Source organism: Epinephelus lanceolatus, chromosome 10 (genome assembly GCF_041903045.1).
Source record: "Epinephelus lanceolatus isolate andai-2023 chromosome 10, ASM4190304v1, whole genome shotgun sequence".
NCBI classification, from domain to species: Eukaryota; Metazoa; Chordata; class Actinopteri; order Perciformes; family Serranidae; genus Epinephelus; species Epinephelus lanceolatus.
The window spans coordinates 32,613,703-32,640,573 of record NC_135743.1 but is presented as its reverse complement, the minus strand read 5'-3'; the positions used below and the strand labels follow the sequence as shown (position 1 = coordinate 32,640,573).

Sequence of the window (26,871 nt, the reverse complement as noted above, 5' to 3'; positions counted from 1 at the left end):
GTTCACCATATTCACCATCTCAAACTCACCCGTGAAATCCAAGTTGTTGTTGCTTCAAAGTTTTTCCTCTTCTTCTTCCGTTACTAGCAGTTGGCAGCCGTTGCACGCCGCTGCCAATGTGTGCTGGGGGACAGCACTTGACGGCCACAGCGCCGCCAGCAGCAGTGTGTGCTGCACTTCAAGCAGAGCTGAGGCACAGGTCTACCTCCTCACCCCTATTTTTTTCTTTTCAAAACTCAGAATTTATGTAGCTCCTACTGCTACGAAGGACTTCATACAACTTATTTCACATATACAGTAGGACTAGACCTGAAAACAGACCCTGATGGTAACATGCATGCAATGACAATGCTAACATGCCAATGTTTAGCAAGTGTAATGTTCACCATATTCACCATCTTAATTTAGCGATGACCCGAGAGACGCATGCTAGCATTTTCTAGTGAGATGAAAAGTCAGAAGGATTTGCATGGCTGTTGAGATGTTCAACTCAAAACCACAAATGTCAATCTTGAGGTGGCACTAGCCTATATGAAAAGTCAAGGGATCACCAAGTCAGTACAAGTAGGCCTACTAAATATTGTTTCAGACTGTCAAGAAATGTTGAGATATTAAATTAGATACAAAGTACTGCTGAGGCCTTATGAGAATGTGATTAATTTTGGAGGTAGGCCTATCTGGTCATAAACCAAAGTACCAGACCAACTGTAATTTTGACCTGGTGATGCCACTAGATGAAAAGTTGTGGGACAACCAAGGTTTTTACTATAAATCTTCTGGGCAACATGGATATCTGTACCAAATGTAATGTCAATCCATCCAGTTGCTGTTGAGGTATTTCAGACTGTGGTACTGACTGATATTAGGTCTACTACTTGCACAGACTCCATGTGGATTCTCTATAATTAAGATGAAATGTTAATGGTAAAAACAGCCATGTCCCTTGTTTCCTGCTAATAACCAAATTTCCCTTGTGTAATGTTATTTTAACAGAGCACCTGTGGACACCACGGCTGCCTCTAGTTCCAAAGTCATCATCTGTGTCTGATATGCTGTTGACATGTGTTCCCATGTACAAAATCTAATGTGGATAAAGTTCAGTTTTACTCTGTACAGTTGCCCTGAAAATGACCCCTTGTTGCTTGATATTTACAGTTCAATGCATCATGGGAAGGCATGCTGTTTCCTCTTAGGGATCATCGAGATTGGCTGATGCCAGGAAATGTTCCCCACAAGTGTGTTTTCAGTAAAAACCAAACCTCTGATGGGAACCCAACTGGTGGGAACCTACACTACTATTTTAGAAACAACCCAGTGTGATAGTGAGGCTGAAGAAAAGCTCCTTTTCTAGAAGTGAAGGCCTCAATGAGATGGAAGGGCACTTTTTTTTAATTTTCAATCATGATAAATTTAAAAAAAAAAAAAAAAGAAAAGAAAAGAAAAAGCAGAGCACGTGTAGTGAAAAGATTTTTCTCAATGCCACAAAGTTTAATATAATTGTATAATATAAGTAGCACTGCATAAAGACACAATCAAAAGCCTGGACATAATTCAAAATACCATCCAGATATTGAGTACTTCAGAAAGCCTTAGTTGTTTCTCACATGTTGCATTTTCAAGCACAGAAAGTTAAACAGACAAGAAAATATCTTTTTTTTTCCTACTCTGATAAATTGTTTGAAGTAAACGGCACGGCTGCATTAATACAAGAAACAAGGTTGAAAAGACACACCAGGATCCCTCAGTAAAACACACAAAGCACTCAAAAGCTGCACAACCAGTATCATCTAATTTGAATGAATAAATAAATAAAACTTAAAAAACAAATGTGAATCTTTTTATGAAACATCCACGAAGAAAGAGCATAACAAACTCTTTCATTTCATGAGAAACATTTTCACTTTGTTTGTACTAAAACTGGAAAATGCAAAATTAAAGGTAACACTTTAGAATACAGCCCACAAATTACAGTGTTCATTTTTTTTTCATACAGCATACCAAATAGTAAATTCTACTGTACACTTCAACATCTGTTTCAACTGTATTTTGTTTCCTATTTAACACTATTGATTGGGGTGACAGATGGCACTGTGTAATTATGCTGGAATAATTAATGCTTCATTTAACAGCGCTTATATCCACTAATTATTTTGGAATTGACTTGAAAAATGGGTTATAGAAATTGCTTTATTTTACAACCTGCATATCTCAGACTTAAAAGGAGCTTTCTCTCACATTTTCAGTGCTTTTATTCGATGCAGCCCAGCATACTGCTACTGTAATGTAATGGCCATAACCTCAGCAGGAATTCCCCATGCATGTTTTTCCCTGTTCTGTTTTTGTGATAAAATCTTGACATGCCATTTGTTTTATTTATAAATTCTTAATTAACTTTAGCACAGTTTGTTTTAGGGTCAAAGTACATGTATTATATCCTCAATTTTCTATTGTGTGATATGATGGGACATAAAAGCTGATCTTGGTTCTCCTCTAACATCAATTTTTGATTGTCAGGTAGTTCTCACACTGTGGCCAAAAACTATATAAATGTTTCTCTGTATTTTATTATCATTTTAAAAACACAGACACATCTATTTCATAGCTACAGCTACAGAGGCACACCAACACCATAATAATGAATGGAGTTTTTATATTGTAATTTCCCCCTCATTGTAACTCACTTCTTGTAAGCATGTTTTGTTAATATATTATAGTTTTAAAATAAATGGTGCCAAGACTCATTTTGTTGGAATATCGATCACCCTCCCCATTTTTCCTGCCTTGTTACTCAGTAATAAATTACTGTGCTCTGTAATTATTAAATCAATTCTAATAAAATAAATATTTGCAGTGTAATTTATTTCTAACTCTCTTTCAAACACAAAGTTGTGTCCTATACTGTATGTGCCTCAATGCAGGTATGCAGTAAGAATTATACTGATACTCCTTATATACTAAATAATTACACTGTATAATTTGCAGGCAGTAATGTAGTGTTACAAATTTAAACAATGCATCTCCTGCTGACAAAATCTTATTTTGTTCATGTGCTCTTTATATGGGTATTTTGAAGGAAACAACACTCGTGTTCCACATCTGTATCATCTGCCACAGAAATTCCATCAATTCACATGTGTCTCATGTGTCCACCATAATGTCATCAATCATCATCATCTCGCAGCACCTGGGTAACATTTCCATGCACACGTCCCATTTCAAAAAAACATCCTCAGTCCTGTGCAGGCATAAATGAGCATCACCATCTGTACAGTCAGTGCTACAGTGAGCAAAGTCATTAGCTGCATATCCTCCGCTCTCTCGTAATTTTCCTTGAATGTCACATCCGAGATCCTCGCTGACAGAGAAGATGAGAGTCGGCTGATTACACTGATTTGTTCCTTCTGTCTGGATGAAGTTGGTGGTAATCAGTCATCATCAGCTGTAGCAGACTTGCTCCCCTCCAAGACTCACTGTAGCAGGCTGAGAATCCACACTGAACTGAGCTCAGGATCCTTTTTCAGATAAAGTCAATAATGGATGTGACATGTTCTTTAAAGTCCACAACTTCCAGAGATGTACATACAAAATGGTGTGATACTGTAGGTCCAAGTTAAAGGTCTCGTATTGTTTAAGTTTCATGATCTTGTTATATTGAGGTGTAAAGCTGCTGCGTGGAGGCATGGCACATCACATACATATAGCATACAACATCAGAAGTCTTCATTTGATTGCTGTAATGGTTCGAAAGATGGCTACCAGAAAACGTGCAAAACAAGCGTCAAGCTGCGTATGTCCAACAGCCAGGCTCAGTTATACAGCACAACACAATCTGAGGACTGTTAACACAGCATAACAGCCAAATACAATAGAGTGAGACTTTTACAGGCAGATGTGAATATCAGCTCCAGTGTCTGAATATTTACAAAATACAGGCTTTAATCACACAGTTCAATGACAATGATAGTTTTTTGTTATCTACAGTGGCGACCTTTCGTCAGCAGTTAGTCTTTACATTCCTTTTAATATTAAGCCCAGCTCCAACAACTCAAAAAACACTCCACAGTCCACACACATGGCATCTCCTGTCATTAACGTGAAGAAATAGGAGCAAGTTGTAGCCGTTCAACAAGGGGCCAGACTATAATGTGGAGGTACCATGGCTGTATTCTGCACCCCAGAAGCCGGTTTCACAAAGACATTACTTGTACTGTTAATAAAGCTGTAATTTTGTTCTAAGATTAGTCTATTGTAAATTAGAAGTTTGACATAAATAAAGACTGACTTATTTAAAACTTGTGAATGACCTGCCTTATCCTGAGGCCAACAGAACTAACGGTGTATTCACATTACGGTGGAAAAACAAGGGTCAACAGCAGTGCAATGGCTATTTACTACTCCAGAACTATGTTGTACTAAATGGTGCAACCTTAGCTAAATTGCTAACGTTGCTAGCCTTAGATACCTACATTTTAGAGAATATATTTTTGTCTGGTCTCAGTCTCGCCACCAGACAATCAGAGATCTCCTCCTTCTGATAGTCTGGGGACACTCCTTTCTAAAGTATGTTTAACACACCGGCGAAAACGGCCGGCAACAAAGCAACGCCTCTTGCATTTTTGAAAAGGACACGCCCTCCCGGAAATGTGCACTCCCCCTTTTCTCGTCCACAAGGAAACAAACACACAGAGAGCTTGAAAATGGATGCCGAGAGATTTAACTCCGTTTTATCAAACGTGTGCTTAGTCCACAAGATTGTGGAAATGAAGGACGTACAGCGACTTGAGCCATTTTGTACCACTATACGTGTTTCTAGTTGGACTATGTTTACGAGCAGAAGAGTTCAGCGAGCCACCGAAGGGCCGCCCTGCGGATTTACTATTGGTTCTGCAGCATAGGGAGTTTTTTTAAACTCTGAAATTGTATCCGCCCATCTAAACACAAAATCAGGGAGAAAGTCATCAGTCTTTAGTTAAGCAAAGTGTCTAAAGACTGACTTGTGAGTCTAGTCTGGTCTCAATATGAGGCTAATTTGCTATGACACATACAGTTATGCAAATTCAGAAACACAACTGATTTGTATTTCATACACCTTTCAGTTCAAACAATGGTTGACAGCGATTGGCTACGCCCACAAAAGGTCAGCCAATTTGTTACAACACACCACATACACAATACTTGCGAAGGCACGTGCAAATGCAGTTTTTCCACAATAATGTGGATATGCCTTAACCCTTATATGCATAAGTGGGTCAAAAATGACCCGGTGAGGTTGTTTTCTTGTGATATCTTCGTAATGAAAAGTTGTTATCATTTCATATTCCAGCTGTTCCTCAAAAAACTTGTTATTGACATCATGCCATTGAAATTTTTCACTTACCTTTTATACATTTTACAAAATTATAGTTTTTGTATTACTACCCCACGCTTCCATAAGTGGGTCAAAAATGACCCGCATTCATTTCCTATGGAATTTCATGGTAACCTTTGAATCATCTGTGACTGTCTGGAATTTATATTTTGTGGACCACACAGACAATGGCCTCTAGTTTCGCAGTATACTCCCTATCTGGTGTGTGCATGTGTGTCGGTGTGCGCGCGGATGCATGTGTGCATTTATTTATATAGCTACATACTGATCAATAGGTTTGCTTGTCATTCAAAACATTCTCTTCGTTTTATGTTTCCTCATCCAAAGTTTTATGGCTGCGAGATATACAGCTGAAATGGTTGTAAGGATGCTGAATGAAGAGGCAGTTATGGGATTGGACTCAGAATCTGAAATATCAGACGATGAGGACCCAGACTATTGTCCAGGTGGAGGTGTCAGTCGTCCACCTGGAAATCCAACTGAACAGGTTTGTACAGTTACACACACACACACACGCATATACTCTCTTTCACACACACACACATACACACACACACACACACCACACACACAAAATGGATGTTGACATTGCTGTTGTGTAATTTTTGTTTCCAATTTTCAAAATGTTTTAAAAATGTTAAAAATGTAAAAAAAAAAAAAACAAAACTGAAAAATAAAAATATTTCAACCATGAATATCATTGTTATGTGGACCAAAATATAATAAAAATGATTTTAACCAAAATGACAAAAGTGACATAAAAACACATTGATTCTAACACGGGTCATTTTTGACCCACTTATTGAAGAGTGTAGGGTCCACTCACTCGTGCATCTAAGGGATTGCATAAAACACCTTAAGTTTTCTCTTTAAGTGTAACACTTAATGCTTAATTTCTCCTTAGCCGAGGGACTTATACAGTTGCATCCCTTAATTAAGGAAAAACGTTAACTCATTTACTGTGTTCAAAGAAATCTTACAGTGGTAAAAGTTTCCATGGAGATTGTTTGTTTGCTTGGACTCATGCTTGTGATGCCTGTTATCATCTCGAAAAATGGCATAAGGAAAGAAGACAAGAAGACCATATTGGTCAGAGGAGGAAAAGATTATAGTTCTGGAGCAATACAGTCACAGAAGGCAAAACCTACAAAGTAAATTTCATCCCCAAATACCAGAAAACAGAAAACAATTGTTGGAATAAACTACAGCTGAAGTGTAAAATCAAAAGTGTATCAGTGGGTTCTCCTGGTCGCAGAACACCCCTCTCAGGGTGTGTTAGTTTTTTCTTTTTCATCTATCACCAGAAGTTTGGTCATGTTGCACTTAAGACATACAGAGGTCCCTAACACCTTTGTGCAATGGTCTAAAGATAAAGATAAAGAAGTATAAGACAAAGACAAGGATAAAATACTGAAGTGAACTGAATACTGCAGTGGACATTTTAAGCAAACATTAAGAAGAAGACTTATTTTGAGGAAACTTTAACAAGGACTGTAAGGAAAATCTTAAGGTGTTTTGTGCAACTGGCCACAGGTTTCCATGGTAGCAATCAGTGACACCTGACCAAAGGCAACCACAGTCAAAAAAACAAATACATGGCTCATGATCTGTATTCTGCTAACAATGCTGTGGAGTGAGCTATGACAAGGGGGCAGAGTTTTTTGAGACCACAGTAATCTATCGGAAATGTACTTAGTGAAAACATCATCAGTCATTTATGTTTGCCCAAGGAAACCCTCCTGGGTCTGAAGGATGAGTCAGCAAATGTATTGAGCAGTTCCCTTGCTACACTATTGTGCAGTGTGACGCCAGGGCCACACTGCCTGCGAAGCGCAGTGCACCGAAATTCTCGCACGTGCTGGAGAACCTCCGTTCACATCAGACGCGCATTTCTCCACGCCGTCGACAAGCGATTCTGCTCCCAGCTGTTGTTTTTCACTGCCTGGCTTGACACATTCGCTCGCGGCTCGTGCAGAAAATAGACCAGACGCCGAACTGATCGCTGCAAATCGAGAGCCTGCCGCGGAGCTTCCCGGCGCGGTGCGGCCAGTGTGGCTGACACAGTCGGTTAACATGGGCGCCGAAAGGAAACTGCCTTCACTTCTCGGCGCTTCGAGGCTATTCGCAGTGCTTCCGCAGGCGGTGTGGCCCTGGCGTGATGAGATTTCAGGCCACTCGAATTTTCTGTATTACAAGCTGACTTAATTACCCAGTAAAATGTCCTTGCCTCTGCTGAATTTCTCCGTTAGGGCAAAAATGTTCTGCTGAAGTGAGGGGAGCAGAGCAGATGGATGTGGTGGCTCAGTCAGTCATATTTTTTAGTTTGAAAAAAGTTTTAATTTACCCAGAGTTTTTGGCAATTTAGTCATCTTTCAAATAGTCAGACAGCTTTGTGCAATGGATTAATTTAGAAATCTATCTGAGGTCTAACCATTAGTAAGAGCCCATCTTTGTGAAACCGGTTTCCAGGGTCCCGCTCACACACCCTCCAACTCTGAAATGGATAGCAGTATTCAGCTGTATGGTCTTCACCACATGTTAATCGCCTGAATTCATTACATGTACATTTACGACTATTTTGGAGTTACCAGGAGCTGCATTTCTTCTCTTTTCATAGAGACTTGCTGCCTCCAGCCCCTACATCAGGTTAACCAAACTGAACGCATATCCCACCAACCACCAACGACACATTCAAACAACAGTTTTACTTCAGCAGGTGATAATGCTGTGACTAAATACAATGCAATAATGATCTTGAAAAAGGTCTACCAATTTGAATACTTCTGAAGTCTGTAAGTAAAATGACCTCTGATCTTTAATGCATTGTCTTGTAAATATACTCTGATGTGACACCGTCTACAGTCAAAATGAGTTTCACTTTAGAGAGGATCATCTTCCTGAGTTTCAGACTCCACAGGTTTTTATGATGAAAGAGGGAGACAGAGACTGATCAAAGAGGGAGTAATGATGCCCTGCAGACACAGTGGCTTTATCTCCTCTGGTCCTTAATGAACAGCGCTTATGTGGAACAGTGCAGCTGTAGCAATATCCAAGCAACCATACTTACCTACATCAAAAAAAATCCACGTACCCACTCATGTCTGATGGCTCTGTCACTTTGACTTTACATTGAGTTTCAGTGTGACAGTAGCCGTAATTCATTTTCATGTCACCATCGACACCACAATCAGACGTTGGTGCAGTTAGTCGAGGGTGGAGTGTCCGCTTTGCTGCGGATGTCCTTGATGTCGTTGAGCGGGGAGTCACTGGTGCCAATCTGGCATTTGAACACCTGCTTGTAAGCTTTTCTGAAGTTCTCCGACAGGAAGGCGTAGATGACCGGGTTGACAGATGAGTTGCTGTACGCCAGGCAGTGAGCAGCCACCCGTAACACGAAGGAGGCCTGGTTCAGCGGAAAGGTCCCAAATTCCACCCACAGGTGTACAACGTGATGAGGGAGCCAAGAGAGGCAGAACACCACTACCACCACCAGGACCGTCTGAGCTGTCTGGGAGCCACAGAGAGGGGACAGAGAACAGAGAGGAATAGGAGAGAGATTTAGTCAGTGTCCTCAGGTAAAACTGTTAACGCTGTACTCAAACACATTCTCAGTCCTTACTCGTCAAATAGCAACAATTGTTTTTTGTGCCAAATTATGACACTCTAGGGAGCAGATTTGCATTTCCTAAAATGGTGAAGGCATGACCTGCCCTATTCTGACATAATCTGCCTCTCATTGGTTTACCCTGACATTCTAACCCTTACCAGTCCCACTTCTCTTGCCTAAACCTAACTAACCCAACCAACAAAAGCAATAGGTACTCTCCCTCCAAAATGCACCACAGAGCCCCACAGGAAGTCATTCCTGCCTGAGGCCATCAAACTTTTCAACTTCTCCCTCGAGTGTCAGACAGTTTGAGTCAATGGACTGGCGCATGGACTTAATTCACCCATCAGCAGTAAAAATGCCAGAATTTAATTTATCATATTCTCAACTGTGCAATAATGACTTAGCATTACAGTAATTCTGTACAGCACTGTCTTAACTGTAGTAATTGGTGCAATAATTCAACTGCCCCAATACAGAAGTTATTTAACTGTGAAATATCCAGTATCCTCATTTATTCGTACTTACACTACTCTTGAATGCATGATGCACACACGTACAGACACACATATTTATACTTATTACATTGTAGCATAATACACACATTTTTGCATTTCTTAAAAACGTACCTTCTAGTTTTAAACATTGTGGCATAATGCACACATTTTTATATTTACATACTTCATGCCATATTTCATACCTCTTATTCCTATTGTCTTATAATTCGTTTTGCTATAAATGAGGATGACTGTAATGTATCAAAATTTCCCCTCAGGTATCAATAAAGTATTTCTGATTTCTGATCATCACTTCTGATATTTATATATCGCTGATTCTACAGCTTTGATTTAGAGAGTGGCTTTATTAACACTACAAGTTTCAGGAAGCAAGACATTGGCATCAGTGTGTTCAAAGATATGTTCATCATCTGATTATTGACATATATATATATATATATATATATATATATAAAATGTTTATTCCTCTTTATGTCAGTGATGAACACATCTATGAACCTGGTGCCAATGTCTTGCTTCCAGAAACTTGTAGTGACAAATAGAGTTCTTTATTTTAATCTTGTCTGTAACTTTACTTCCCAGTAGGTTGCAGTGCCACACAGCCACAGTGTTTACTCTAAATGTGCATTTTATTCTTATCATGTTTACAAAATGATTAAGACTGCATAACAGTGCAGAATTAAATTTTTATTCCATTCATTTGTAATGAATAAAAATCCATGTAATATCGAAGTGTCAGTCTGGTGTATTGTTATTAGTAGAAAAAACTGTAATACGTATTTGTGTGGTCCTTGGTAATAATAATATTGCTCAGCTTTGTGACTGTAATCGTAGTTTCTTGAGTTGAAAATGAGCCATGGACTGAATGAGTCTTGCACAGGATTTTTGCTCATTCTCAGCATGTTTATTTGTATAAAATGTAATGTGTGCCTAAACTACATTATTTTTGATCTGTCTGGTCATCATCATACATATTCATGTAACCTCAACTCGCACTGTTCACTTGTATCTGGAGGATCAACTGTGTTTGAGTACTCTCGAGTTCATTGCTGAACCGTAAAATATTCGTGAAGATTTGTCGCTTTGACTCCTAAATTTATTCTGTATTTTTATATACAGCAAAAAAAAAAAAAAAAAATCCTTGGAGTTTACTGAAGGAAGCCGATGCATCTACAGACCCATCAGGGTATGTGAGAGGGTTTTAGACTGTAAACATTTTCAGATGGAGTTAAACCTCTGACAAACAAACTAATAGGCGACATTATTTCCATCGCAGGTGTTGTTTGACACACCTATATGAGCAGGCTCCTGGGAGGCTCAGGTAAGACCCAGTTTAGTTCAAAGTCTACACCAATATCAAATAACTGGTAAAGTCTCATACACTGTGTCTTCAAACAAAAAAAAACGCCTGATCATTTGTGTGTTTGTTTAGATCGTCCTGGTGACTGAACTTTTGAGGCTTCAGCAGAAAAAACAGCTCCAACTGAGCTGCTGGTGGAGGAGACCAGAACCACACTGAGAGTGCAGTGAGTTACTGAGACACACACGCACACACACTGTCCAGCCCTGCTTTATCTCTGCTCATATCTCTCCAATCTGAAATGAGGAAGCTAGGAACAGTAACAGCCCTGTCACCACAAGAAAATTATACGCCTCTGCAAACACCAAATAAGTTACATTTGCACATTTCACACACATCATATTAATGTTTCTAAAGAGACATAGTGTATGAGCAGACTTTGTCATCAGGAGGCAAAACGGACAGTAGATGGCGTGTCACCTAGGGGGAGACATTTTAGAGTCATTGCAGTGTTTCCATCGGCTTCCACTTTTAAGCTCATAACGTGGGTGTTTTGAAGCAACTAGTCGATAGTCGAGCTTTTCGGACTTCAAACGTGGGTGTTTTGTAACGACCCATTGGCAGGGAAAGTGTCACAAAGAGCTGTTGTTTTTACTGAGATGTTGCTGTCTTTCCTGCAGGGATTGTGCCCCCTCCAGACAGGGTATTTTAACCAAACCATGATCTTTTCCAAACCACAGCAAGTGTTTTTGTGCCTAAACCTAAACACACAAATGTTACGTATTTGTGGTTTGCAGACATGTTTAGTACCACATTTTTTCTGGTGACTGGGTTGACGCTGTGTTTTCAGGTTCTGAGAGTTTGAACTGGAGGATCTTGATGAGAACACAATCCTGAGACTCAACAGTAGATTGAGTCAACTCTCCTACATGACACTGGCTTTATTCTGTAACTCTTCATATCTCTCTAATTGTTTCAGGTGTGGAAAGTGAACACCAGCAGAAGGCTGCTCAGCTGTGCACAGGTCCCTCCTCAGTTTCAGTGAGTCGTATTTTACACAGATTTACTCTCAGTTAGAGCACAGTGGTAGTGATGTCTCTTTTTCAAACTTTGAATGACTGTGTCCTACAGACACTACAGGATCATCAGCCAGGCTCGGAAGTACGCCTGGAGCCTGACAGAGCAGCACCAGGAGGCCCCCAGCTCCAAACTGCTCAGCCCACAGGAGGTGGTGATGGAGGTGGTTCCAAAAGGTCTTGCTGGGCTTCTGGTTACCTTCTAAAAACACCTCCCTCAACATGCCCTCCCAGCAGCTCAGCAAAATGGCTGTTGGGGTCACAAAAGCTGTTGAGGACCGTGTCCCTGCTGCTCTGTCCACTTTGCTCATTAATGTCACCTTCTCCTGCTCCACCACAGGCAACATGGTCCTGTCTATCCTGGAGAAGGTTAGACAGGGTTACACTCAGGACATCCTGGTGAAGAAGCTCAACTGCTTTGAGCATAAGTGCTGAACACCATCACTGATGTTGCAGCAGGAGAGATCTGTGCGTTGTTTCAGCCTCAGGTTCACACAGAAGTGTCTGTAAATATGAACATTATCAAGACTGCATCCAGCCAGCAGACGTGGTGGATGGTGCAGAGGCGGAAACCACCTCTGCTGAAAGTATGAATGAGGAGCCTGCTCTGGAGGAGGACATTGAACAGATCAGAGAACAAGACTCTGCTGTTATATTTCCTCCTAGGGATGATTATTCATGTCGACCTGTATCTGAACCATCAGGACCATTCACACTGTGGTTCACTGTTACTTGTGCTGTGATGAGTCCTCCTTTGCCTTTATAGAGGTCAAAAAGAAAAACAGCTGCTTCTTCAGTTGGCTGCAAAAAAACATCTGCTGCACTGTCTTGATGCCTGCCTGATGACACAGAGACAATCAAAATTCTCGCTGTGAAATATAATTTTATTGTTGTAGTTGTTGTCGTATTCATTTGTCGAAAAGTAATAAACAGTATTAACATTAACTCTTAACACAGGAGGTCTGTGTTGCATTCTGCATATTGTACATATAATACTGTGTGTGTTTAGTTTTAAAGGCTGTCTAAGTCTTCCTAAGCTTGAAAAGTTTTTGTCACATACAGCAAACATCTCCTCACGATCCGCTAGCCACATGTCCTCTGAATATGCTGTGAAAGAGTCCGGTCTCTGTAGGCAGCCCAGGCTCTGCAAATGGCAACAAAAACACTTCACTTCTGTTTACGTTCGACAAAACACAACGGAGCTAGCTCGCCTTTTAGCCTCATTGTAGCCTGTAGCTCTAACTGCCTCTCTGGGCACCGCGCTCACTTGTGCGTGCTTGCGCGAGACCATGAGACATGGGCACTGCGTTCATGTGTGTGCTTGCTTTCTCGCTGGTCTCGCACTGGCTCGTTGGTGCAACCTGGACCACAGTGTTTTTGTTGCCATTTGCGGACCGAACGTTTTCACAGCATATTCAGAGGACATGTAGCGAGTGGATCGTGAGAAGATGTTTGCTGTATGTGACAAAAACTTTTCAAGCTTAGGAAGACTTAGAGAACCTTTAAGAAAAGTGCATCTGAAGGTATATTAAAAAAATAATTACTTTTAAATTAGTTGACAGAAACACCCAAGGAATGTAACAGAAAAGACTTGAGCAACAAACAAACCATTACAATACACACAACAGCCAACTTGCTTTTGTTATTATTCTGCTGCTGCTCTATAACTCTTTATCCTTACACCATCCTGTGCTAAAAAACTTCTCCGTATATCACCTATGGATGACAAACTTACCTTGTTACACCTGTAGTGAATAATTATTTAATTATTTTTTAAGAATGATTTTGGCTTTACTTTTCAAAGGAGATAAATACACAGTTGTTACATAAGATACTGAAATGAACCTGAATACAGAACATCATCTACTGTACACTGAGTTACTGGTATATATGATTATGATGATATTATAAAGCCTGGTGTATGCAGGTATGTTGGCATGGTCATTTTTTGTCATTACATAAGGGCGAAATTGGGCAAAATCCTCCAAAGTGTTTCCCAATAAAGCTGCATAATGTCTTGTTGTTGTTGTATGGTATAATCCTGTACTCATGACAATGGTGTAAGCAAAACTTGCCTATTTAAACACTGCAGAGCAACAATAGCATTTATATGGAGTCGTGGTTCTGTCAGTGTGACAAACTCAGGTCCTATTTTCTCTCCTTTTGCCATGTTTACCAACTCCTGAGAAAATATCTGGCTCTTCAGCTACTAAATGATCCACCATGTTCGTCAGCTAGTGACTAACGTTGTCCATCTGCCATTTGGTACTGGGCGGGTATTTGGTTTCAGTTTATACTCACTGAAAATGTCTGCTTGCTACGGCTGAAAAGAAGGTTAATAATAAGTCGGGCCGAAAAGAATTAGAAATAATTCTAATAAAAATAATGACTCCTTTCACATTGCACATAGTCACTTGATCCAATATTGATATACAAATATTGATTAGTGCAGCTTGACTGATATTACACTGAATATTAGCTGTACTGAAGTTCCTTCTTAAACCAGTACACTGTACAGTGGACCCAGGTGCATTAAACCCATAATTTAATTTTATAAAACTTCACAACACCACATAAATCACACTATCCTCTTGACATTTCAATCAGTAAGTCCAGCTGCAGTCCTGTAGATGTTTAGATCATCCTCATATCATAATTATTCACTTGTACAATGAATATAAAGATGGACGACAGGACAGCTCCCCAAAAGTGAAGCCAAAACGTCTTGATAGCCCCCTGGTGGCTGGCTGCAGTATTGGTCATAAAAATGTTATTGGATGGGACACAAGCCAAACTAAATAATTAAAGCACATGTAAAATATTTTTTCCATTGATGGTTTCTGTCATTTTAGGTAGCTCCTATCATGCTGATGTATGTTTGTCATTCTGATAAGTTCAGTTTTAATTAGTTCTTTGATGCTACTGTATAGGTATGCGGTGTAGCCACATGATTGTCAGATGGACTGTCAATCAGTGTGCTCACAACTGGGTCAGATAACCTGCTTCCACTTCCTACTGCACAGACCAGTACAAGATGGCAGTGTCCGTATCCAGGCTACTTTGGTTTAATTTTTGTACAGTGAGAGGAAGTGGAGACACGTTGTCCCTCTTTATAAACAGTCTATTGTTGTTGTTGTTAATATGCTAACTGGCAAATTAGCATCAATACGGTTTTCCGGTTTCCCTTTTTGGGTGACGATTACAGACGACTGCTGTCTGCTGGTATGGAGGGGTATGTCCTGTCCCGCAGGCGCAGAAAGTATGAGCGTAGGGGGCTCTCATTACCGCTAGCTCTCTAATGGCGGTTTGGTGTGTCTGGGCCTTTAGACTTACAAGGATTCTGTAGATCTGTATTGAAGCTTCTTATCCATAATGCTCTTTGGGCCTTGGGCCTTTATATGTTTAACAATGACAAGAATTTAAAAAAAAAAAAAAAAAAAAACACCACCTGGAAAACAACTGCCTATGTAAGATGTCAGTAGTGACCGGACAGTGGCCGAATAGGATGCCTCACCACCGGACAGACTGAGATCCATATTCATATACAGCAGTACACATATTTTCTCTTGCAGTTTTGATACAAAAATAAGATGCAATTTAACACAGTGTTCTGATAGGATGACCAGATGTGCTGCATATGAATTTTGCTAACTTAATGTGACAATTATGGCAAACCAATTTTATGAAATGCCTCAGAAGAAAGCGGTGGATGTTATTATTTCAGGCAAGATTATCAGTAAAGCCAAAGGCTACAGCTGGAACGTGTCATCAAAAAACTAATTACATGCTGTCTGATCTGCTAAGCCCCTCCACTGCATGTCTAAGTAGATTTACTCCTAAAGTAATTAGTTCCCATTGATTGAAAATAAAATAAAAAATAATGCTGCTTCCTCTGTACTTTAGTTCAATGAAAGTTAGAAATCATAAAACGAACATTTAAACACATGTCAGATCTAGTCAATTGAGCATGTAATCAGAAATTACACTGATGGAAAGTGACATGTTGAGGAGAAAAGCTACAGGAAGAGTGAGACAGAAAGAATAATACAGGCTTTTGATGACCAATGTTGAATTGATGCTGCCCTATTGAAGCCGCCAGATTCTCCGACCAATTGAATCTTATGTTTCCACAGTCCCACTACATTTCTCCTTCAGCAGCACAGAAAAGAACATTCCTTTCACACAGTGACAATGTTCCATACTTGTTCCAGCACTTTACCAAAGTGACAGTGAAGTGAAATATTCCATGATGTAATCTTTTATGAGGAACATTATTATATCAAATAGAGGTTTCAAATGTCTTGTCTTGTCATTTCACACATCAGGAATACATGCTGCACTCAGAAAGTTACATTTCTACAGCTTTGAATAAAACTTGTCGAAAAAACATGGGCTTGTAATGACGGAGACGAAGGGTTAAAGATGTTTGATCTGTTTTTGTATCAAACAGGATAAAAACATGTCAGAAAATGTAAAATATCAAAGTCTCCGAATAATACACAAAAGTGTGTTCTGCTTTAGATTGGTTCAGTCTCACTGCGCTCATCAGCATCATTTGTATATTTGTATCATTTGTAAATTAGGTCTGCCACGATTAGTCGACTAATCGATGACTAATTGACTATTAAAATAATCAGTGACTATTTTAGTAGTCGACTAATCAGTTTGAGTCATTTTTAATAGAAAAGTACTATAAAAGTACCCCAAAATACTCTTACTGCAGCTTCTTACGTTCAGATACTGGCAGCTTTACACACTCTCCTGTGACAGTGAACTAAAACCGAAGTATGGTTGTCAACTCTCAGTTTTCCGGTCACACTCAATTTATGCAAGTCCAAGACTGCTGAGGCAATTTTCCTTCCTCGACAAAATTGAGCATAACTGTGGAGCATTATTTGGCCCCTTTCCTGACAAGATAGCATAACATGGTTGGGGAGGGGCGTATCAGATGGCATGTTGAAGTGTTTTTTTAATAATAAAACTAGTCCATACCCATTGAGTGCACAGTTGCCCATGTACAGTTTCACATGGTGTGTGTTTGGGATACAGGTCATAGGAAATTGCAGATTAAATAGTCAACTGAACCCATTAAGAAGAGCAATGTATTCAGACAGAGTTTTTGTGAATTTGATAGTACGATTGCTTTATTGAAAGTACAGTAGTACCAGTACATTAATACTTCAGGTAGCACGTTGAAAGGCAGATAGTTAAAGTCATTACCTTATAGAAGCTCAGTTTTAGTAAGTTTTCCAACTTTTGCCAAGAGGGAACTTTAGATATTGGTCCCTAGATTATGTTCACTGAGTTTCATGCAGATCGGTCAAACTTCCTAGGAAGAGATCAATTTTAGGTGTTTTTCAAAAAGAGGCATCTCTGCAAAGTTTCATGTCTCTACGACATACAGGGCATGAGATATGCCCATTCAGAGTTTGCAATTTCAGTCGGTTGCTATAGCGCCCCCCTTTGGCCAATTGATGTAATATTGCTTCATTCGCATCCTCCCATGACCCTCTACCACTGTGCCAAATTTCACATGGATTGACCAAGTCAGTGAGGAGAAAAACGTGGAACAGACACACAGACAGAGTTTTTGTCATTTGTCAAGATTGCATTTATTTATTATGTAAATAAATATAACTTGTATTGTCAGTTAGGTTAGTAAGTCAATTGTTGTACTTCTATTTAGGAGCCAACCATAGGCATATTCATGGGTCCTCCCTCAGCTTTGGGGCGGGGTCATCTGTACCCTTTGACCCCCACAGCACCCCAAAAGCAATATAGCGGCTTAAGTTCTTCATCAGGAATTGCTGTCTGATGGCATGGTTAAGTGGTGAAAATATTCTATATACAGTGTACACTTAAAGTAATAGCATTTTCTAGGATTTGCTTAGCTTCACTGCCTACTTCTCCAAACTGAGAGCATGCCTACTGCTACTGTATGTAATACACTGATTATGTAAGTAACTCATACAACCCCACTTTGAAATCATCAGGTGTCCAGAAGCACCTTGACAAATAAATGTTAATGTTGCTCTGTCTGCTGGATGTGTAAAAAGATGACTGTTTGCTAACATGTTCCCATTAACATCATCATAAAACAAAGATGTATTAACAATAATGATGTGTTAACAGCTTGTTGAACTGCCCCTAAGTGGCCACAAAAAGACTTAATCAATTTTCTAAAAATGATATATAATGACCACAGAAGAATGTCAAAAGGTCTATGGCAAAAAAAAAAACAAACACTCTCTAAACTTTTCAACTCAGACCAAAATAGAATAACTGTGGGTACAGTTTAGCCTGAAACTCTCCACTGATAAGCAGCATGACAATAATGATAAGATGTGCAAATATTTGTGCAGTCCAATGAAATCCTTCACAATCATCATTTCAAAGTCAAATTCTCACAGTAGAGTCCAGCATCGATCTGTTTTATAATAAAGCTTATCGATCATATCAGAGATAAATGTCACTGAGTGGGCCATATTCAATTTAAAATGATGGGTCAATATTGGCAAGAGATACCATAACAGCAAGCACACACACACACATATACACACACACACACACGCAAAGACACAGTAGCTGGGGAAGTGTTCCCAAGCTGAGCCGCCTGTTAATAACCATGCTTTGTTTGGATAGCCTCAATAACACATTCATATCTTCACCTCAACCCCCTGAGGGCCCTCAGTTAGGCTAATATAAACAGCAGCATCGCCACAGGAAGACAGAGCTAATAAAACTCATGCCTTCAGCCTCTCTTCTCCAGCCACACTGTCTCTGACTAAACTATGTTTTGTCTAAGGCTGATAGCTGGTCACTGAAAGACTTAAAAAAAAAAAGAAAAGCTAATAGGATGTATTTTTGATATCGAAATATGAAGTTCACAATGATCCATCTCCTTGTTTCAGTATTCAAGCATAGTAGCACTCAGTTCAGGATAGTAACACTCATCTCTGCAGCTGTTTGCTTGTTAGCTGTCCCTTTCTCAGTTTACAGATGCTGTTACACAATTTCACGACGACTTGGCCAAATATTCATTTCCCTAATTATTCATAACCATCTGTGTGCTCCGCCTGGATGCCTTTCTGACTCGTATCACTGAGAGAAAACTCCTAAATCTGCGGTGCTAATTGCTGGGTTTTTAACCTCTGCTCCTACACTGAGAATCTATTATAAACACTACTGTTTGCCAAGTAAACTGAACTCCAACACTCTGGTATTCCCAAGAGTCATAAAACCTAATGGTATTTCAGGTTTCTTTATCTTAACATGATATAAAACCAGAGGGGGGAAGAGATTTGTTTTAAATGGCTTTGTCACATCCACACACGAAAGGATTTCCAAACAGATTAAGGAAGATTTACAACTATTTTGTTTTTCTTTTTAGATTCAGCGTTGTCTGACTCGCCTATTGGAGGCTGCCTGAGTCCTGCTGTGGGGGCCGGAGGGTGATAAAAAGTTTGACTCGATGTATTTCAAAACAGCAGTGGGAGTAACCTTGCTCTCTCCAGCTGTCACCAACATTGTATTTCACAGGCCTGCTGCTGAGCTCCAGGGTGAACCACACAAACTATTGATTAAAGACTTATTTGAGCAAATTGTTCCCACTTTTCACCGAGGACACTGTGTGGCCTGTTGCAATTTATTTGTCTCATTTGATCTTTTGTGAAAAGCATCCCCTGCTTGTATGACACATCTGCTAATGCAGGGATACTCAACTTGCTTTGACCGGAGTGGGGGGAGCTGCAAAAATGACAGGAAGCCAAGGGCCAGTAAATAAACAAACATTAATAACTGATATACATAACTAGCCCTGGCCTCTGTTTGGCACTTTTTAAAATAACAAAGTTGTATTTTGAAAGGACAAAAGAAAATTCCCAGTGTCAATTTATTTTTATTGTGAATTAGAAAATGGTCAGTGGGTGTCTTGCCCCGCTGTAAATTGCGTATCATTAGCTAATCCTTTATGATAGCACATAAAAGCAGCTTGCAAACTTGATACCAGCATCATAACTATTTAATAACAGTACCCTGGTTCAGAACAGTTTTCCTAGTTTAGGCTCAAATGAATAATTTCACATTTTGGGAGATGAAAGATTGATATCATTCTCATGTCTGTACAGTAAGTATGGAGATACATCCAGGAGATAGTTAGCATAGCTTAGCAAGACTAGAAGCAGGAGGAAACCAACCCAGTCGCCAGAAAAATGTTTGTACTGTATGTTTTTGCAAACCACTAATACATTAGTACATTATTTTGTCACAGAAACATGGACAATTTTTGTTTGCAACAGTGCTGTGGTGAAGGTGTGGTTAGGTCTAGACACAAAAATCACCTGGGTATGGACAACATATTTTGTCTTAAAAACCATGGGTTATATTACCAAACAAGCCTACCAGGCATGAGCCTACAGGGCCCAAGGGCTCAAGAGTCCCCTTAGCCAGAGCCTCAGCATGAAGTCAATGTTATTAACTTAGCATTTCTTGTCAAAGGGCTTAATCATTCATGTAAATAAAATAGCCTAAAAGTTCTTGAAAAATAAAAAAAAAACGAATGAATAGCCTAAAGATTCACAATGAAGATGTAACAAGAAACCTTCATGATACATTTTGAGTGAGTGTTAATCGCATCAATTTATCTAGTGAATAATTAACCCAATTCTGTGGGGAGAAGCAACAGAAAGTTGTGCTGCAATTTGTACTTGGGTGACTACCGCATAGATTTTGTACATGAACGAAGTTATCTTTGGTATCATTTTTTCCCAACTGGTGCACAGTAACATAACGCTATTTTTTTTATGTTTCTTCTGCAACTTGACTGGCTGCTCAGGGATCTTTGTAATTAAGAGCTGTCTCAATGTGAATGAATAGTGTTGAGGTTAGCTGATTCAGGAAATTAAATGACTTGTGGCACACTTTTTAAACATAATTTTTATTACTTGGCCATGGGGTAAGGTACCAAGTATTATTATGTCAAAAGGTTCAAGAGAGTCATTGGTGTTAAAGTCCAAGTTGAGTTGCAAGTCTTTTTTTGATTTTGTCAAATTGCGTTGAAAATCACGAAATGTTATACTTAAGTCAGATTAGTGTGTTGCTGCCTTAAGGGCCCTGACACACCAAGCTAGTGGTGGTACCAGTGGTGCAAATGGATTGGTCAATGTTGGGCCTTGGCACTAGTCAGCCCTTTTCTTTTTCTTGTATGGCGTCAGACAGCTGAGGCCATTGGTGAATAAAATCACTGTAATTGGCAGCCCAGCTTAGTGCATAAGAAACAGAAGTGAGGAAAGCAAACAAATTGCTAAAGTCAAGAGGGCGTGAGATCAAACAAACATGTTATGTTAGGTAAAATTATGGTTTTAGGCACTGAACTCTTTAGCAGAAAAGGTTCATATTCATTTGTGCTAATCGTTCAGTTCAGAACTGAAGAAGCTTCTTGGATGAGAAGCGAAACGTCTTCAAGAAACGCAAGCAAGTCCAGTTGCCTATGATATAGCACTTACGATTACCATAACCTGGATGACTGAGAATCTTCACCGACATTAGTGTTAATGTTCACTAGAGCACAGTAGGTATCTTTGTTGTGTTGTTGTGTTGTTCAACCTGGTCTCACTCTGAAGTCGTCGAAATCTAGCTTTTGAGCAGTGACTTGCAGCGTCAGACACTGACAAAAAAGCCATCCTTTAACATCAGCACGATACGCAGCTGGTTGCTGTTATAGTTTAACAGTGCTGGACAGCATCAGGGGAAAACGCAGTGGGACAAGAACGAAAGTTAAGGCGGCGAAAGTCCAAGTAAAGTAGGTGGGAGGGGTGATGGATGGGTCCAACAAACACCGACCTTCACCCGCCCCGTAAAATTATAAAGCCAAACCTTATTATTCTGTCCTAAACCCAACCACATGTTTGTGTTGTTGAAGGGAAAAAAACGTCAATTTGTGGTGTAGTGCGTAGTGCGTTTATTTTGAAAGAGACTATGTAAATGGTAAATTTCTGGTGCAAATGGGAGTGTATTTGAACCTCTAAACAGGTCATTGCTGTAGTGTATATGAGTATGCACACCCAACAAACCTACTGGCACAAATAAAGGTACAATAATACACAGAAGAAACAAATCATCTAATCTATTTGCCTCCAAATGCACATGTATTATTCATTGTCCATTGGGAACATACTGCACCTTGCCATACTGTGCATTAGCCTTCTTATAATTAAACATTTTCTTTGACACACATTGGACAAAACAGAGACACACTGCCAAAGAAACTCAGATTTTGGCACCATACTTGTATATTCATAGAAAAATAAATCTGCATGTTGCTGCTATCAAAGTAAAATTATTCGTTGAAGTTGTTAGTACTTTTCTCAGATTTAATATGTGTGTGCAAACAGTCTGTTGTGACATCAGTTATAGTTTAACAGTAGCTATCCTACCGAGGTAATTTATGTATTACAGTCCAGCTTTAATGCACTGTTTGTCAAGCGTTTGTCACAAAGCTTTCAGTGTCACATTCCCTCTGTGTATTTTGGATCAGCACTCTGCACAGTGAGAACTGTAAATCATGAGAACATGTGAAATTCCTATTGTAAGCCTCGTGCAATAAAGCGTGCGTGTAGGGAGGTGCACATCAAAGCACATTTTCACCAATTCCTTCCCTTCCAGCAGACACGCAGTCTGCACTCTTGGTTTCAAGGCTGTTTGTTATCGGATTGGGCTGCTACACTGACCGGCCCTGAAGGACAATGGACAGACAGACAGACAGACAGACAGACAGACAGGCAGACAGACAGACAGACAGAGGATAACTGGCTCTCAGGGAAGCTAAATGACCTCCACCAGGAATAATGAAGGCTAGATGGCGGTTTGATTGCACATTGCCTTTCGGCCACTTTGCTCAAGTGCGCCGGTTAACAGTAAGCATTATAACAGTAATACTCATCATTTTGGCCCCAAGGAAAAATAGAGACGATGGAAATCCTCCAACTGTTGGTTGAATTGGAGGAAACCTTGCAGCATATGGTGCAGATAGCCCCTTACTGAATAATGTGCGCAGGGCTGTAGGTCATTGTAGCTGTGATATATATCTCCCTAAAGGCTAAGAACACTGACCCCTGCTTTGAATCAAAACATATGTCCAGAGAAGAAAAAGGCTGCTGTTTAGTTAACTGTGGAAAACACTGATCCAGATTAATGGAAGGTACAACTTGGGTGTGCCTTTTCTTAAAAAAAAAAAAAAAACGCTGCTAAATGTCACTCAAATGAACATGTGTCAACCGGAAGAGACTCAAAATGACCAGAGGTGCAAAATAACTACAAAGAGACACAAATATACCTTAAAGACACACAAATTCACATTTAAAGAGATGCAAAAAACAACAAATACATACAAAGGAACGACGAAGTAACACAAAGTGACAACAAAGAGACACAAAATTACCACAAAAAGATGTAAAGGAACTACAAAGAGATGCAGAATGACTACAAAGAGACACAAACATACCTTAAAGACACAAATTCACATTTAAAGAGATGCAAAAAGCAACAAGGAGATGCAAAGGAATTACAAAAAGACATGACGAGACACAAAATGACCACAAAAAGCTGTAGAGGAACTACAAAGACATGCAAAACAACTACAAAGAGAAACAAAATGACCAAAAAAGACACAAGACAACTACAAAGAGATCCAAAGGAACTACGGGGAGATGCATAACGACTACAAACAGAAACAAAACAACCCAAAAAAAATACAGAAATATACCCCTAAGAGACACAAAATTACTACAAACAGAGATGCACAGGAACCACGAAGAGACACAAAACATCTACAAAGAGAAAATAAATGACCAAAGCAGACAAAAATACACCCTAAGAGAAACAAAATGACCTCAAAGAGACACAAAACCACCAAAAAAGACTAAAATATACCCCAGAGAGACACAAAACGACCACAAAGAGATGCAAATGATCTATAAAGAGACGCAGAACAACAACAAAGAGAAAGAAAATGACCAAAAAAGACACAAATATACACCAGTGAGACACAAAATTACTTCAGAGATACACAAAATAACGACAAAGAGAAAACAAATGACCGAAGCAGACAAAATTATACCCCTTAGAGAAACTAAATGACCTCAAAAAGATTCAAAATGACTGCAAAGAAACACAAGACAAATGGATGGTAAATGGACCTGCACTTGTATAGCGCCTCTCTTGTCTTCCAACCACTTGAAGCGCTTGAACGCTATATGTCACATTCACACACACATTCACACACCAGTGGCCGAGGCTACCCATGCAAGGTGCCACCTGCTACTCAGCTTAAACATTCACATGCACTCACACACCTATGGAACAGCCACCAGGAGCAATGTGGGGTTCAGTACCTTGCCCAAGGGCACTTAGACATGCGAAGTGGAGGAGGCGGGGATCGAGCCACCGATCTTCTGATTGACTCGCTTTACCTCTTGAGCCACAACCACAAGGTCACACAAAATTACCACTGAGAGACACAAAACCACAGAAGGTGTCTACAAGTACAAAGCCATGCAAAACAATTCTGTGTCTTGCTCCTGTGTAGGAGAGGTGGTGGGGCCTTATGCTCAGGGGCACATTGTCTCATAATCCGCCCATGTTGTTGAGAATAATGATGACTAGAATTCTTTCACAGAGTAAGAACTTAAAATTGTGCCATATCACAGTCATATTGTTTATCAATTTTAACTCAGATGCAAGTTGATGTCATTGTCAGTAAGTCAACAGGTAACAAATCACCCCATCTGTGTATCTGCTCTCCAGTGTTTATTCAGTGTTTGTTACTGATTACAGTTGGACAAGTTTGCCAACATATTGCTGTAATCCATGACACTCCCACTCCCCCTGTAAAACCACTTAGTACATACCTTTTTCTTTGATGCCTCTGACTTTTTGGACATATTTCTTAGCTTTTTGTGCAAGTGATTTAAAACCTGTAAGCAAGAAAATAGAGGTAAGCTATATAGTTTTTGATATCTTGGAAATTACCATAATCAATATGCTTTCCTTACCTTTGCATAGCAGAAGGAAATCAGCAGCAGGGGCAACACATAACCAAAAACAAACGTGCAAACGACATAGATTTTCTTCTGGTTTTGATCTGGCCACACTTCCCAGCAGAAGGTGTGATTCTCCCCTCTGTGAAAAATATTCTGGTAATACATGACGGGCGCAGCCATGGCCAGAGAGAGTATCCAAATCACCACCACCCCGATCAAGGCATGCTTCGCCACCCGGATAGAAGAGGACTTTCTGGAGTGCACGATGGCAATGTACCGGTCCACGGACATGGCAGACAGAGTGAAGATGCTCACCAGCATGGACACGGTGAAGAAATAGTGGATGAATTTGCAAATGAAGGCGCCCAGAACCCACGTCGGCATCATGTAGATGGTGGACTGGAAAGGGATGCAGAAGAGCAGGTAGGACAGGTCTGCTATGCTCAGGTTGAGGATGAATATGTTGGTGGTGCTCCGTGGTTTCCCCGGTTTGCTCCGGGCCAGCACGGTGATCACCATGGAGTTGCCCAGCACGCCGAGCGTAAAGATGAGCCCGAAAACCAGCAGCGTGATGAAATTATCCGTGCCGATCCCGAATAAAAGTTTCTGGTCATCTTCCTCCTCCGCTCTGCTGAGGTTCCACGGCTCTTCCCAGAGCCAAACAGACTCCGATAAGTTCATGATTAATTTTTCCCCCTTTAGATGAGCTTGAAACGTTATGAAAATGACCTTATGGGAGGTCTGCGTCCTGCTGCTACTGCTACTGCTACTGCTTCATGACAGTTTTAAGCGCACGGGTTTGTGGTCTGGTGCGTCTCCATGAGCGCTCCTGTAGACACTGTTCTCTTTGTCTTACGGTTTCGGCAAATCCCTCGTTTTATTCTTACACATCACATCAATAATAGGCGTAAAACAAAGCTATCTATTGCTCTGTACGGCATGCATCAGTCTCCGCTCCGCGCCTTGGAGACCGTCCTTGTGCGCACCTGATGCGTCTGCGCTCCGGCGCCGCTCATCCACTCTGCAGCCTGTTTCCTTGCGTGTGGACTTTTCCCCTCACATTATAGCAGGGGCTGGGCTTTGCCGTTCGCGTCAGCACCCAATAGACCTGTACCACCTCCCAAGAAATATAAAAAGAGAATATTTATCTGGATACGTTTCTTTCTATACAACTGGGATGCCAGAGGACAATGTCATTTGCTTAGCATCAATTATTTCTGACGCACAAAGGGCTCGGGTGCAAATGTCACTGCCATTATCCGCCTGGATTGTCAGAATTGCTCTGTACCACATAGCAATTTTGCATCTTGCTATGACTGCCTCATGTGAGTGTCATTCTCTGTTGCCATCAAGGGGAAATAAGCTTTCTAAAAATGTAAGGTTATTTCAGCAACTCATAGGCATGAATCAAAATATAAAGTGAGAAAAATATACTGTGGAGTGAGTGCTGCATTCAGTGATCAGCAAAGACGCCTTTCAGGTTAAGAAAGTCACATTAAAAGAAATAATATTTTTAATTGCTTTACAACAATCACAAAATACCAAAGAAAAAATAATTTATCATTTTTAAACAAAGCATCATGTGCTTTCCCAAACTGCTACACAGCTCCATAAGGATCCATAGTTATACACCAAATATGGAAAAAGACCTCATAATTCTGAACTGAACTAAAATGACAAAGGTCTTACAAGCTACCTCAGCAGTTTTGGACCAAAGGGCACGATGAGCAGATTCCACAGAAAACAGAGTTGCTGATGACATTTTCATGTGCGAACTATTGGCTTATTGTTCAATGTGACAGAAGCCCTCTGAGTTGAACTTATCATGCCGTGGTTCACTGATAACACACTATTGAAATACTATAGCAAATATATTTAGAGACTTCTTTCTGCTGCTGTAACTGACACTTTATCAATGTCCAAGCTGTGTGCACAGTTATGATCGATCACAGGTGCTGGTGTACA

General features: G+C 40.1%; 1 protein-coding gene across 1 annotated transcript; it reads right to left on the bottom strand.

Annotated features, from left to right (window-relative positions):
* Positions 1–1,467: 1,467 nt before the first annotated feature.
* Positions 1,468–25,921, bottom strand: LOC117265649 (galanin receptor type 1-like). The gene is made up of 3 exons (XM_033640245.2): positions 24,919–25,921; positions 24,775–24,840; positions 1,468–8,876 (listed from the first exon to the last, which is right to left on the bottom strand). The coding sequence occupies exons 1-3, from the start codon at positions 25,585–25,587 to the stop codon at positions 8,556–8,558; spliced, it is 1,056 nt and encodes a 351-aa protein (XP_033496136.1). The 5' UTR covers positions 25,588–25,921; the 3' UTR covers positions 1,468–8,555.
* Between the last annotated feature and the right edge of the window lie 950 nt (positions 25,922–26,871).